General features: G+C 49.6%; 1 protein-coding gene across 2 annotated transcripts in view; it reads right to left on the reverse strand.

The window, feature by feature from the left end:
• LOC127585689 (uncharacterized) overlaps positions 1–15,792 on the reverse strand; it is a 28,895-nt gene continuing 13,103 nt past the window's right edge. Inside the window, exons 3-7 of one of the 2 annotated variants that reach the window (XM_052043372.1) lie at positions 10,267–10,509; positions 8,061–8,177; positions 6,631–6,695; positions 1,917–2,139; positions 1–1,880 (exon numbers count right to left, since the gene is read on the reverse strand). In XM_052043372.1, coding sequence (XP_051899332.1) covers positions 1,510–1,880; positions 1,917–2,139; positions 6,631–6,695; positions 8,061–8,177; positions 10,267–10,509 — 1,019 coding nt within the window. In that variant the 3' untranslated portion in view covers positions 1–1,509. Of the gene's footprint in view, positions 2,140–6,630; positions 6,696–8,060; positions 8,178–10,266; positions 10,510–15,792 lie in introns of both variants that reach the window. The other variant, XM_052043371.1, reaches the window with a different exon arrangement.

Consider the following 15,792-nt stretch of genomic DNA (forward strand, 5'->3'; position numbering starts at 1 on the left):
GTCTTTAGAATGTGGGAGGAAACCGGAGCACCCGGAGGAAACCCACGCAGACACGGGAGAACGTACAAACTCCTTACAGACAGCAACGGGAATCGAACCCCGATCGCTGGTGCTGTAATAGCGTCGCGCTAACCGCTACGCTACCGTGCCGCCCCAATACTGTGCATTGGCAAATTTGTCCTTTGAAAGTCTCCATGATCTTACTTTAGAGACAGTGATCATCCCTGATAACCTCAGTGCCCACCCTCTGCACACCTTGAAGAACGTTTCTCTGCAGCAAAGGCACATCATAAATGGAAACTGGTGTGCGTCACAGAGAAGTAGTAACCCAAACCTGGGAACAGGACTCCTCTCCTGCCACTCTACCTGGTCAGTGGAAGAATGCAGATAGAACAACGGAAATATTAGTTTTAAAATGTTGATATCTTTCTACTATTAAGAAATAATAGTATGAACTCGCACTGAAGGAAGTTCATACAGAGTATTGAACGTATAGAACATAGAACAGTACAGCACAGTACAGGCCCTTCAGCCCACAATGTTCTGCTGACCTATATAAACCTTATCCCTATTCAATCCATCCCCCTCTCTACTTCACCTCCTATAACCCTCGATTTTTCTTTCATCCATGTGCCTATCTAATAGTCTCTTAAATGACCCTATTATATCGGCCCCTAGCACCACCCCCGGCAGTGTATTCCAGGCATTCACCACTCTCTGTGTAAAAAAACCTGCCTCTCACATCTCCCCTGAACTTTCCTCCATGCACCTTAAAGGGGTGATCTCTAGTATTGGCCATTGCCGCCCTGGGAAAAAAGTGCTGGCTGTCCACTCTGTCTATGCCTCTCATAATCTTATACACCTCTATCAAGTCGGCTCTCATCCTCCATCGCTCCAAAGAGAAAAGCCCTAACTCACTCAACCTCTCCTCATAAGACATGCTCTCCAACCCAGGTAGCAAGCTTGTAAATCTCCTCTGCACCCCCTCCAAAGCTTCCACATCCTTCCTATGATGTGTGACAATATTCCAAGTGTGGTCTAACCAGAGTCTTATAGCATGCTGCAACATTACCTCTCGGCTCTTGAACTCAATCCCCCGGCTAATGAAGGCCAGCACACCACACACCTTCTTAACTGCCCTATCCACATGCACGGCAACCCTGAGGCATCTATGTACTTAGACCCCAAGATCTCTCTGTTCCTCCACACTGCTAAGAATCCTGCTGTTAACCATGTACTCTGCTTCAAGTTCGTTCTTCCAAAGTGAACCACTTCTGCGGATTGAACCACTTTTGCGGATTGAACTCCATCTGCCACTTCTCCACCCAGCTCTGAATCCTGTCTAAATACTGTTGCAACCAACGACAACCTTTTGCGCTATCTACTATGCCACCAACATTCGTCTCATCTGCAAACTTACCAACCCATCCTTCCAATTCATCATCCAAATCATTTATAAAAATCACAAGGAGCATGGGTCCCAGAAATGTCTGTTGTAGATATTTAACATCATCTTTTCTTTGTCTTTTTGTCCATTGCTAACAAATTTAAGGTGGAATAATGCACCTGCCTTTCCTGTGGCAATTGCTGTGTCCATGGAGACCCCTCCTGTGATGCCAATTGTGGCTTTGGTGACAAATCCAGAAAGTCAGGCAGCATCTTCTTTCTGGGTAACTGCCAACCTGTTTGCAGGTGCTGTTCCTGTGGCAACTGCTGGTCTTGTGACAACTGCTGGACCCGTGGCAACCGCTGTTCCTGTGGCAACCGTTGAACCCGTGGCAACCACTGGTCTCGTGGCATCTGCTGGTCCCGTGGGAATCGCTGTTCCTGTGGCAACTGTTGCCCTCGTGGCAACCACTGTTCTTGTGGCAACCGTTGGCCTCGTGGCAACCGCTGTTCTTGTGGCAACCGTTGGCCTCGTGGCAACTGCTGGTCCCTTGGCAACTGCTGGACCCTTGGCAGCTGCTGATCCCTTGGAAACCGCTGGTCCCTTGGCAACCGCTGGTCCCTTGGCAATTGCTGGTCCCTTGGCAGCTGCTGATCCCTTGGCAACCGCTGGTCCCTTGGCAACTGCTGGTCCCTTGGCAACCGCTGTGGCAACCGCTGTGGCAACCGCTGGTCCTGTGGCAACTGCCGGCCCTATGGTTTTTCAAGATTCAGAGGCCGTAAAAGACTGCATTAGTCAAAATAAATCTCTCAAAGGTGGAAATATATTCGTTGTAGAAAATATAGCAGGTCCCTCATAGCCACAGGACTTAGAAAGTACTTTTGAAGGATGTGGGAGCTTTTTAAAACACATTTTCTAATGTGGGAGCAGGGTAGGGGAGCAACTAATTTGTACCCAGCAGTCTCCCACTGACTGATGCCAGTGCACTGCAGAGAACTCCTTTGTTCTCCAAAACAACCTTTCATTAGCAGACCGGGGCTGGGCGAAGCATCTCACCCAAGAGATGGCACCTCCAGAATTCAATCTTGAATCACAGCTGCCAACTGGTTAAAACTTATTTACCAGCATCTATAATTCATAGCAATAAAAAATCTGCTGGAAGAACTCTGTGGGTTGAGCAGCATCTGTGGGGGGAAATGACCTGTCGACATATTGAGCCGAGACCCTGCATCCCGACGTCTTGATGCAGGCTCTTGAACAGATACATCGACAACTCCATTCCCCACAGATGGTTCTCGACCACCAGGTTCCTCCAGCAGATTGTTTGTTGCTCCTGATTCCAGTGTCTGCTGCCTCTGGTGTCTCTACAATTCATGGTGCTTTGGTGATCTTTGAAATGAAGGTGGATATAAACGGGTGGTGTGTACTAGCTATAGAGGTGGTCAATGAGATTTCCCCAAGTGCAGGGGTGCATGTTGCTAGGAAATGGGTTGTACTGTGACTCTAGCCTGTGTCAAGATACAATCATTCAGCAGTGTTCACCTGCGGGGACAATGTCCGTTTATAAACCTCGCAATCCCTATTTAAGCCCATTGAGATGTGGGTTCAAGGCAGAAGGAGGCAGAGACTGGGCAGGAACACCACAAGCTCATTCTCTGCAGCTAACCCCTGCACTCCCTTTGATGCATTTTGTCCTCATTTGTTTGCCAGGTGACAGGCTTAGCACAGCCTCCTTCACTGCAGGGCCCACAAACCAGTGCTGGTTCATGTCAAGAGCACAGGCAGCTGGAGCTAGAGGCCAGAGTGTGGCTGGGAACAGGGGCAGGGTTGAGGGCAGTGTGTGGTGGGACCGGGGCCGAGTGTGTGGCCACAGTGAGACCAGGGACAGTGCAGACAAAGGTGGCTGGGAACGGGGCAGTGGGGAGGTGGAGCGGAGCGGGGAGAGGGTCAGGTATCTGGGGCGGGAGCGTGGCCAGTCTCTGGAGCTAGAGATGGAAGCACGGCTGAGGGCAGGTGTGTCCAGAAGCGGAGAGGGTTTGGGCGATACACGTATTCCACGTCACTCAGTGACTACTTGCACCTTGTGGTGAGGGTGAGGCTGCTGTCTTCTCCTTCCTTCCAATGGAGCTCAGACGCTCCCTGTCGGGACCTTAACTGCAGCCATCACACAGGCAGCTTTCAAATGGGAGCCAGGTGTCCACTGATCAGTGACTGTATCGACCCGAATGAAGTGTGGATCACACACAGTAAACTCACTACTAATTGCTCGATTATGGGCTGACCATACACCCATAATTGTTGGAACTGGTTCTGATCAGGACCAAGAGTTCACAGGGAATTCATGACTGCGCACATCTTCAGTTGGGAGCATTGACAGATCCCACAGATTTTTATTGTCTCCAAGGCTCATTAACTATTGCATCCTTAAGGTCGACTTGTTAAAAGAAATTGCTGGGAACAATTGTTAGTGAGCTGTATAAGGGTGCCCTGTAGTGAAGTTGATGTGCTGGGTGCACATTTAATTGTATGAGGTAACTCAGAAGGGCCCCTTGCACCTTTGCCACATTATGGTCACCGTCAGTCACTTTCTCCGTGGGCCCACGCACGGTGGGGCAGTACACGAGAGCCCATGAGTGGACGCTGAATGCAGGACAAGTCTCCCCTTTGCTGCAACCCCAGGAGGTTTCCATGGTGACAGAAATGCAGAGATTCAGCAACTTCTGCTTGTGTGATGCAATAGAGTTGGTAAATAGGTTTATTATTGGCACATGTACCGAGGTACAGTGAAAAACTTTGTTTTGCATGTCATCCATACAGATCATGCCATTGCATCAGTACGTTGAGTCAGTACAAGGGAAAACAATAACAGAATGCAGAATAAAGTGTTACAGTTACAGAGAAGGTGCAGTGCAGGCAGACAATAAGGTGCAAGGCCATAACGAGATAGATTGTGTGGTCAAAAGTTCATTTTATCGTACTAGGGGACCGTTCAATAGTCTTATAGCAGCGGGATAGAAGCTGTCCTTGAGCCTGGTGGTATGTGTTTTCAAGGCTTTTGTATCTTCTGCCTGATGGGAGAGGGGAGAAGAGAGAATGACCAGGGTGGGTGGGGTCTTTGATTATGTTGGCTGCTTCACCAAGGCAGCGAGAAGTGTAGACAGAGTCCATGGAGGGCAGGCTGGTTTCCGTGATGTGCTGGGCTGTGTCCACAACTCTCCGCAGTTTCATGCGGTCACAGGCAGAGCAGTTAAGAATTAAGAGAGAAGTGGCCCTGTTCTGAGTGCTGACCTTAGTCCTGTCATTGACAATGTGTATGACAGGCACTCAAATCCCCATCTGTTGTGCTCACGGGAATGTCAGACATGCCCCGGAACATGCCTGTAGAGGACTTCCCTTCCACAGCGCCCAACATTGGCACGGTAGTGTAACACTTTACAGCGCCAGTGACCTGGGTTCAAATCCAGCTGCTGTCTGTAAGGAGTTTGTACGTTCTCGCCGTGTCTGCGTGGGTTTCCTCCGGGTGCTCTGGTTTCCTCCCACATTCCAAAGACATACGGCAAGTTGTGGGAAGCGTGACGATACTTGCGGGCTGCCCCCAGCACACTCTACGCAGAAAGATGCATTTCACTGTGTGTTTCGATATACATGTGACTAATAAAGAAATCTTATCTTATGTTATCTATCATTGTCCCTCTGTCAGTGGCACCTGTTACTGTCCTGCAGCTCCCTCTCCTCCTCTTGCCGGAGCCCTCAGGCAGGGCCTCTCCTCTCCTGATTTCTGAGTCACAGTGGACAGGGGTGAACTACAAACCCCTGGGTGGTGTGAGAGTCTTCCCCCAACTGCTGCTGAGAGCCCGTTCTCACCGGCATTCTGGATCTGCTCCTGGTGGTGTGGCAGCTGAAGCACAAGAGGCCCAGAGGGAGGGGATAGGAGTGGATACACCAGCCCAAGACCCAGCTGTTGCATCCCAGAGACGTGGTAACCAAGGTAGCTGGTCCACCAGGGTGGGGACACAGGAGCGGGCGGGATTCCTGGCATTTGCCACAAGGAAACTCCTCTTGCAGACGAGTGGAAGCCTTGGGACTCACGACGAATGTGAAGCTCCACATCACCGCCCTCAAAGCTGGAGAATCCAGTCCCAGCCTCGTCGTCCGTTTGAAGGGAAAACAGACCAGGTCCCCTCCCCGGCTAGAGAGTGACCTTGAGTGACCTCATTGATGCCAATGAGGAACAGCAAAGATTAGCCACGACACCTGGATTAAAGCAGAAACTGGAAGCTGATTGTGATAGTGACCCTTGACCCCAACCGTGATAGTGACCCTTGACCCCAACCGTGATAGTGACCCTTGACCCCAACCGTGATAGTGAACTTGACCACAAATGAGATTGATACCTTGACTGTAATAGTCACCTTGACTGTGACTGTGACCGTCTCCTGACCCTGACTATGATAATGGCCTTGACTACACCTGTGGTAGTGACCTTTACCTCTGTCATGACTATGACCTTGACCCTGACTTCAATAGTGACCTTAACCCTGACTGTGACCTTGATCCCAATTGGCAAAGCAGCCCGAGGGTGACCCTGGAGTCTGTCCTTGGTGAACAACCTGCAGAGAAGTTGAGATGGACCTTGGGTCCCTCCAGGCACTGTGAACATGGGCCCATCCACTCTTCTTCCCACGGGCCCCCGAGCCTCACCTGGCCCATGTCCCTGGCCCACGCAGCATCAGGCTGATACCCCTGTCAGGAGGACGGTGTTGAAGGGACAGGAGGGCTGAGTGCGATCAGAAGGAACCTCCAGAGAGTTGTGTCGACTGCCAAGGTTGCAAGTGAGCCTGGTGAGGTTGCAGCAAACCCAGAAATGGAGCAGAGTAGTGTTGAGACGGGCAGCCCCTGACCCAGGAGTGCTTAGAGAATAATGTCAGCACATGGGTATCTGGCACTGACAGTGTGGACTGGTGCAGGAGTGATTCCCAGCGAGAAGTGCCCAGACACTCTGCCAGAGGTTCACAAAACAATGCAGGAAACATCACAGCCAACCTTCACTCCAGAGCGACTGGACTTCCATTCACATCAGTGCCATGCAACTGGACGTATCCATCGGCTGCACCACACTGTGCGCTGTTACCAACCGGCTTTGCTCTGGCAACTCAGCTTTACAAAGATGTAATTCATAAAGAGCAGGTTAATGGAAGGGAGAGGCACAGAAGGGGTAGCAAGGGAACTCTAGACTTCCTTACCCTGGGACCAACTTCAGTCAATCGTGAGGTTTCAGTCAGGCTGTTCACTGATGGATGCTTCGAAGCTGTGAAAATATCAACAGATTCAGCCAGTGAGTTTATTTCAGACATGTGCAGCGGTTGGAGCTGTCGGGTCCAATAATCATTGAACATATAAGTACTTGCTTGTACGTGTACAACAGACCCTTAGCGTAACGCTATTACAGCGCCAGCGACCCGGGTTCAATTCTGGCTGCTGTCTGTAAGGAGTTTGTACGTTCTCCCTATGTCTGCGTGGGTTTCCTCCGGGTGCTCTGGTTTCCTCCCACGTTCCAAAGACATACAGGTTAGGAAGTTGTGGGCGTGCTATGTTGGCACCAGAAGCATGGCGACACTTGTGGGCTGCCCCCAGAGCACTCTACACAAAAGATGCATTTCACTCTGTGTTTCGATGTACATGTGACTAATAAAGATATCTTATCTTATCTTTTTTTAACTATACCATACAGCACAACACCATACAGCACAAAACAGGCCCTTCAGCCCACCCCTGCCAACAATTGCCAAACCTTATGAACTCACACCCCTTAGTCACCAAAATAATGATAACTAAAAACATCTGTAACCATTCTAAATTATTAAATTATTACACTAAAGCAAAATAATTTTGTGCAAAGTAATTCACCGTCTCTCTTGCCTTGGAATCCAAGGTGCTACAACCCCCATTACACTCAGTGGGGTCTCGGACCCCGTCCTCCATCTCATTTGCAAATGATCGCCAGCACAGAGCTGGGGAGTCTCTGCAGGACGGTGCTTGGTCCGGTAGGACAGGGAACTTCCAAAACCATCAGTGGGGTCAGCCCTTCTGCCTTTGACACCTTGTGGGCAGACGTCCCAGACTGATGGTTGCTTAAACAGCAGAATGCTGGCTGTTGTGAATGGAGCTGCCAGCATTAATTGGTGAAACCAGCCCAGTCACCCACACCACGGCGCCAGTCAATGACTGAAGCCCGCTGAGCACCAGCACTGTCACACACAGCTTCCACCCACTCACAATGCCAAGTTCACCTGCAGCACTGGCTGACAGAGAGTAGTCCTGGTCAGTCTGAACACTCTCAACCTCATGTAAGCAGGGACATGGAGGTAGCAACTGCCACAGTGAGGAATGGAATGTGAGAGAGGGAATGGGAGAGAGAGAGAGAGAGAGAGAGAGAGAGAGAAGGGGGAGAGGGAGGGAGAGAAAGAGAGGAGGGAGAGAGAGAGGGAGAGTGAAAGAGAGAAGGCAGGGAGAGAGAGACAGACAGACAGATAATGAGGAGGAGGGAGATACATTGTCTGTGTGGCTGTGGTGGGGGTGGAGCAGCTACAACTGACGGTCAGATTGCTGGGGAGGGACCAACTGCATCACTGCCTTTATAACTGTCTGATCATCCAGGCAAGCACTCACTTACCCTCGCCACTGCAGCAGTTGAAGTAGATGAGAACGCAGAACAGGATTATTGTTAATAGCCCAATAACTCCACATAAACTCCAACTCAGCAAATTCAGGCCCTTGGGGCGGTCTGTGCCTTCAAAGACAGAAATGCAATTATCATTTATACAGAGTATCCCAGAGGTATACATAACGAGAGAGAGACAGAGACCTCTGATTTGTGTGTAACACATCAGATTTTTCTTCCACTACCTGATCAGAATTGTGTGAACACTCCTATTTTGCAGGGATCTTTATGTCCCTAAGGGTTTCTAATTGGGGTGGAGGAGGAGCGGACACGTGCTGTCAATACCTTGGCATTGTCATTACTACCTGATGCAACTTCCGACAATGGGGAGACTCCAGGAGAACAAAGACCACAGTCAACACTGGTGGGTTATTTACATGTTTAGTGCACGGTATCCCACACAGAACGAAGGCAGGTTACACATGTCGTGTCTCACACACATGGCATCCCATCAAAGGCAGTAACAGGAAGCCCACTCCATCTGACTTTAGAGAAACAAAGGACTGCAGATGCTGGAATCTAGATGAAAAACACAATGATGCTGAAGGAACTCAGCAGGCCAGGCAGCATCCATGGAGAAAAGCAGGACCTCCTGAAGAAGGGTCTTGACCTGAAACGTTGACAGCCTGCCCCATCTGACATTAGGTTGGTTCACTTTGGAGTTGGTCCATGCATGGAGAAGGAGTGATATGATTAATGATTACTTTCCATAAAACAAACTTTGAAAGATCTTCATCCTCGCTACAAAGGTTGTGTCAGTTTAGCTGTGTAGTTTCCGAAAACTCAGCCAGTTTGAGTTACTCACACACTCCTGGGCCTTTCGTGTGCAGCTGCAGCTGACCAAAGTGTCTTGCAGCCAATGAACTGCTTTTGAAGTTTGGCACTGTCCAAATGTGGGGCCATGACAATCCCACCAGATCCACCCTCTCCCACCAACTCACACCCCCAACATCACCACTAACCAGAGAGTCTTCTACACCATTACTGCTTCAGGCATTGGTGAAGCCAATCTCCTACCTGTCTGCACCACCCGTTCTCTCCACCACCACAAAAGGTAACGATAACATCAGCTTTATAATTAAACAAATATCCAATAATCAACAAGGCAAATGATTTCTAATTTCTGTCCAAACATTTCAGGATCAAACTCCAGAACACGTTACACCAGGCCCACAACATTCTACAAGAACACAATTTTGCCAGTGTTCTCTCTGCTGTAAGAGGAAAATACTGAGCACTTGAACTCTGATGGAAGACCCTGTGGTGTACATGTAATTCATCATGTCGGGTGAAATTCCACATTGGTGCAGATGTGAAACAGGCACCCATGTTACACATCACCCAATGACTGTGCTGCAAGTTACAACCACCCTGTTTCAGTCAGGGAAGTGCCACAGATTTTGGCACTGTAATCACTTGGTACAGACAGTCCTCAGTTTACCACAGGGTTCCCTTCCTGAGAACTGTTTGTAAGTCGCAAGTGAACAGAAACAGTGCGCGGGAGAGGGTCACAGGAACAGAGGCAGCAGGAGAGCAGGCAGGCACGGGGAGAGCGGCTGCCAGCCGGCCTCAAGTGACTCAGGTGATGCTTGTTCCGGCTCAGTGGTGGGGGTGGTGGGTGCGGGGGGGGGGGGGGGGTAGCGGGGAGAAGGCACACGGAACTGTCCTGTTCCTACCTGGCGGAAGATGCCTGCAGCCCTGCAGCAGCTGGCAAATCCCTCCCCATCCATCCCACCGGCCTCCCAAACACCAGTACATGTGCATGTGGTGTTAGTAAGTCGGGCGTTGGTAACCCAGGGCAGACCATACTTTGGCTGTTTCCCAGGCTGCCCTTTGTAACAGCAGGCAAGGTAGTGTAGCGATTAGCGTAACCCTTTACAGCGCCAGCGACCTGGGTTAAAATCCAGCCACTGTCTGTAAGGAGTTTGTACGTTCTCCCTGTGTCTGCGTGGGTTTCCTCCGGGTGCTCCGGTTTCCTCCCACATTCTAAAGACATACAGGTTAGGAAGTTGTGGGCGTGCTATGTTGGCGCTGGAAGCGTGGCGACACTTGCGGGCTGCCCCCCAGAACACTACGCAAAAGATGCATTTCACTGTGTGTTTCGATGTACATGTGACCGATAAAGAAATCTTATCATATAACATTAATCAGCACTTACTTCCTGACATGGCCTTTGTTGATTTTACATCCTTGGTTTGGCATTCACAAGTTTGCATCATTCCTCGACCATCCTCAAGGCTGATATTGCACTTGATGTTAAAGCTCCTTGTCTGTCCCTGGGCACCCAGAGTCCTGTTACTCAATGTCACATCCCACATAAACTGCACATCATTTCCAGTGAATCCAGTAACAAGACAATTGGATCCTGCTTTTCTTCTTTCATTTGTATTTTCAGAAGCTCCTGAAATATAAATAATCGATCAAAGTGAATAAATACTTTTTTCCAAACACGGTATTGCAATCGTTTCACGGTCAGGTCATGTTCTCTCTGGTAGTCGTGTTAATTAAAGAGAATGTTTTTTAAAGGACACTCTGATGCTGATGAAATCCTTCTAAAAATTTTACAACATCCAGGATTTAACATTAGGAATTGGAGAATTTAGGCACGGTAGTGTAGCGGTTAGGGTAACACTTTACAGCGCCAGTGATCCGGGTTCAATTCTGGCCGCTGTCTGTAAGGAGTTTGTACGTTCTCCCGTGTCTGCGTGGGTTTCCTCCGGGTGCTCCAATTTCCTCTCACATTCCAAAGACGTACGGGTTAGGAAGTTGTGGACATGCTATGTTGGCACCGGAAGCGTGGCGACACTTGCGGGCTGCCCCCCAGAACACTCTACGCAAAAGGTGCATTTCACTGTGTGTTTCGATGTACATGTGACTGTTGAAGATCTTAAATCTTAAAATTAAGTTGCAATAGAGAAAAAACACGAGCTTAAAACAACACACACAAAACGCTGGAGGAACTCAGCAGGTCAGGCAGCATCCATGGAGGGAAATAAACAGTCGACGTTTCGGGTCGAGACCCTTCATCAGGACTGGGAAGGAAGAGGGCAGAAGCCAGAATAAGAAGGTAGGGGGAGGGGGGAGGAGCACAGGCTGGCGGGTGACAGGTGAGTCCAGGTGAGGGGGGAGGTAGGTGGGTTGGGGGGGGATGTAAGGGAGTGATGGGAGAAGCTGAGAGGTGATCGGTGGAGGTGGCAGAGGGCTGAAGAAGAAGGAATCCGATGGGAGAGGACAGTAGACCATGGGATAAAGGGAAGGAGGTGGGGAGTGAGAGGGAGGTGAGGGCAGGTCGTGAGGGTGGGGGAGGGGTGAAAGAGAAGGGGTGAGGGGGCCATAGGGGGAAAACAAAGGGGGGAAGGGGAGGAGGGGAAAACAGAGGGGAGGGCTTACCAGAAGTTAGAGAAATCAGTGTTGATGCCGTCAGGTTGGAGACTCCCACAGCAGAATATGAGGTGTTGTTCCTCCAACCTGTGTCTGGCCTCAACGTGGCAGCAGAGGAGGCCGTGGATAGACACGTCAATATGGGAGTGGGATGTGGAATTGAAGTGGGCGGCCACTGGGAGGTCCTGTCTCTTACGGCAGACGGAGCGAAGGTTCTCGACGAAGCGGTCACGCAATCTGCGTCGGGTCTCACCGATGTACAGGAGGCCGCACCGGGGGCACCGGATGCAATAAGTGACGCTCTTGGACTGACAGGTGAAGCGCTGCCTCACCTGAAAGGACGGTCTGGGGCCCTGAATGGTGGTGGGGGAGGAGGTGTAGGGACAGGTGTAGCACTTGGTGCGGTTGCAGGGATGTGTTGGGAGGGTCATCAGTGGGGAGGGAATGAGTGGACAAGGGAGTCGTGGAGAGAGCGATCCCTGTGGAAAGTGGTCAGGGGGAGGGGAAGGTGTCCCTGGTGGTGGGATCCAGTTGGAGGTGGCGGAAGTTACGGTGAATGATGTGTTGGGTGCAGAGGCTCGTGAGGTGGTAGGTGAGGACAAGGGGAACCCTGTCCCTGCTATGTCAGTGGTGGGGGGATTGGGTGAGGGCAGATGTATGGGAAATGGAGGAGATGCGGGTGAGCACTGCATTGATGGTGGTGGAAGGGAAACCCCGGTTACTGAAAAAAGAGGACATCTCCGATGTTCTGGAATGGAAAGCTTCATCATGGGAACAGATGCGGCGGAGGAACTGGGAGAAGGGGATGGCATCCTTGCAAGTGACAGGGTGGGAAGGGGTGTGGTCAAGGTAACTGCAGGAGTCAGTGGGTTTGTAAAAGATGTTGGTGGTTAATCTGTCTCCGGAGATACAGAAAGGGGAGAGAGGTGTCGGAGACGGACCAAGTAAATCTGAGGGCAGGGTGAAAGTTGGAGGCAAAGTTGATGAAGTTGATGAGCTCAGCATGGGTGCAGGAAGCAGCCCCGATGCAGTCGTTAATGTAGCGGAGAAAGAGCTGGAGGATTACCGGTGTAGGCTTGGAACACGGACTGTTCCACATAGCTGATGAAAAGGCCGGCGTGGCTGGCTCCATGCGAGTGCCCATGGCTACACCTTTGGTTTGGAGAACGTGGGAGGAGCCGGAAGAGAAGTTGTTGATGGTGAGTCCCAGTCCTGCCAGGCGGAGGAGGGGGACTGGTTGGGTCTGTTGTCGAGAAAGAAGCGGAGAGCCTGAAGGCCTTCCTGATGGGGGATGGAAGTGTACAGGGACTCCACGTCCATGGTGAAAATGATGGCGGTCTGGGCCGGGGAACTGAAAGTTGTCGAAGTGATGGAGGGCATATGTGAAGTGTCACGGATGTAGGTGGGAAGGGACTGGACCAAGGGGGACAAAATGGCGTCAAGGTATGAGGACTCGATGTTAGATCATGGTTGATAGGGATAGATCAGTGGGTTCACTTGATAAGGGTAGATTAGAAGTACCAAAAGACGGAAAATTATAAACCAAAGACAGGAGGTTGAGAATTTAAAAAAGCAAATGTTAATAATGTTCGGGTTCATCAACAATCAAAGAGAAAATAAGATGAACTGGTGTTTGTGAAGGGCCCCTTTGCCAGAGAGCAGAGACTGAGATCGATGGACAGATAAGCTCAGGCAGTGGTACAAATGGTTATCAGGGTGTGTGGTGAGAAACAGATCAGGCAGAGGTGCAGAAGAAATGATGGGGGGCACACAGCGATATCCAACGGGTCACAGAATGAAAGTACAGTTTTGCCCTGTCCTACTTTAATGTTGTTGTGTTAATTCTATCAGGCTAGTTCATCAGGTGAAATATAAAGCTACAGGAAATTGTGCTTCTTAGATTCTTACCTCGGTTATTCAAAACAACCACAACAGATTTCGGTATCTGGAGATGCGCAAACAAAGGTTGATTGGATTGATCAGCTCGGTGTGCAGTGGGAATTCAGCACAGTGGGGAAGGAAATTTTTAGCTTGTTAGAGTAACCAATGAGATCCAGTGGGATACAGTTAAAATTAACTGGAAGGGCTTGTAGTTGTAGTGGTGCAAAATAAAAATCTGATATCTATTAAAAACCACAGGCATGAGGTAATGTAAAGGTTCTCTCCAACAAAACTGCCTGAGCTGCTGAGAATTCTGCAGTATTTTCAGTTTATATGATTAATCTGCAGCATCTGAGGGACTGCGTTCTTCATTTCTAAAGCACTTTAGTGTTTTCTCAGCTGCTCAAATGCTTTTAAAGTGTAGTCACTGTTTACTGCAGGAAGTGTGGCAGTCTATTCGCATATTAAACTAGGATAACACTGACTAACATAATAAACATTTAAGGAAATCATGGGTCAACTGAACTTCACTGGCTGAACATCAGTCATAGTCGTAGAGATGTGAAGCACAGAAGCAGGCCCTTTGGCCCACCATGTCCATGCCGACCTTTTTGCCCATCTACACTTTTCCCATTTGCCCGCATTAGGATCATATCCTTCTAGGCCTTCCCTATTTGAGAGTTTATCTAAGACTCACCGGCCTTTAGTTTCTGCACCATTTGGGAACTCCAATAGTTTCCATGCGACCTGCATGACCACACGTGCAGCAAATGCCTGGGATTGTGCAAACACGGAGGAGTTCCGGGTTTCTGAGCTTGAGGAGTGGCTGGCGAGCAGAACAACCTCCTGCATCAGTTCGGGGCAGTGGTCACCTAACTAATGGAGGGTGCCAACATACAGTGTGCATTGGTTGCTTTGAGAGTAAAGCGATTATACACTCTGCAGAATGAGAGGTGATTCGGTTGAAACGTTTATATAATATTCCGAGAATAGATGATGTGAGGGTGTTTGTTCTGTTGGGGTAATCTGTACCAAGGGGATGTAACATTAGAACATTAGATTTATCACATTACAATTAGGACAGGCACTTGGGGCTGAGATGAGGAGGAATTTCAAGTCGTCGAGTTTATTGCCATGTGCGCAGGTACCGTGAGGTACAGGTACAATGAAAACCTTGCTTGCAGCAGCATCACGGGCACGTAGGTTCAGACAACACACAGAACATAAATTATACAAGACAGTGAAGAAAAGACGGTGTAAAACAGGACATCAGTGTCAAGAACACAGTCGGAGACAGGTCCACAGTAGCGCAAGAGTCTCCATCAATGGTACTGAGGTCAAGATGGTTGAGAGCTTCAAGTTCCTGGGAGTGAACATCACCAACAGCCTGTCCTGGTCCAACCATGGAGATGCCACGGCCAAGAAAGCTCACCAGCACCTCTATTTCCTCGGGAGGCTAAAGAAATATGGTATGTCCCCTTTGACACACACCAATTTTTATCGATGCACCATAGAAAGCATCCTATCTGGATGCATCACAGCTTGGTACGGCAACTGCTCTGCCCGGGACGGCAAGAAACTGCAGAGAGTTGTGGACACAGCCCAGCGCATCACGAAACCAGCCTCCCTTCCATGGAATCTGTCTATACCTCTTGCTGCCTTGGAAAAGCAGCCAGCATAATCAAATACCCCACCCACCCGGGTCATTCTCTCTTTCTACTCTCCCACCAGGCAGAAGATACAGGAGCCTGAGGACACCAACCACCAGGCTCGACAGCTTCTATCCCACGGTGATAAGACTATGGAACGGTTCCCTTATATGATGAGATGGATTCTTGACCCCACAATCTACCTTGTTTGACCTTGCACCTTATTGTCTCCCTGCAATGCATTTCCCAGTAGCTGTGACACTTTAGTCTGTATTCTGTTATTGTTTTTACCCTGTACTACCTCAATGCACTGTGTAATGAATTGATCTATACAAACAGTATGCAAGTCAAGTTTTTCACTGTACCTCAGTATAAGTGACAATAATAAACCAATTCCAATACCATAGTGTCCCATTGCTAAGGTAGGGTTAGGGTTGTGCCGGTTGGCTCAAGAACCTGGTAGTTGAAGGGAAGTAGCTGTTCCTGAACTTGGTGGTGTGGGACTTCAGGCTTCTGTACCTCCTCTCGTCGATCTGTGTTTTCTTCTGAGAGGGCTGTGAATCTTTGGAATTCCTTGCCCCAGTGGAAGCTCGCTGTTATATTCAAGGTTGAGGGAGAGTTTTGGACCACGACAGAATCAAAGGCTGTGAGCAATTCAAAGTGGAGTTGAGGCCAGAGGTCAGGTCAGCCAGGGTCAAACCAAAAGATGGAGTGACCTTGAAGGGCTGTTCCGTCCACACCAGTTCTTTTTTTTTCGGGAAGCTGATAGATCA

Source organism: Pristis pectinata, chromosome 33 (assembly GCF_009764475.1).
Source record: "Pristis pectinata isolate sPriPec2 chromosome 33, sPriPec2.1.pri, whole genome shotgun sequence".
Taxonomy (NCBI): Eukaryota; Metazoa; Chordata; class Chondrichthyes; order Rhinopristiformes; family Pristidae; genus Pristis; species Pristis pectinata.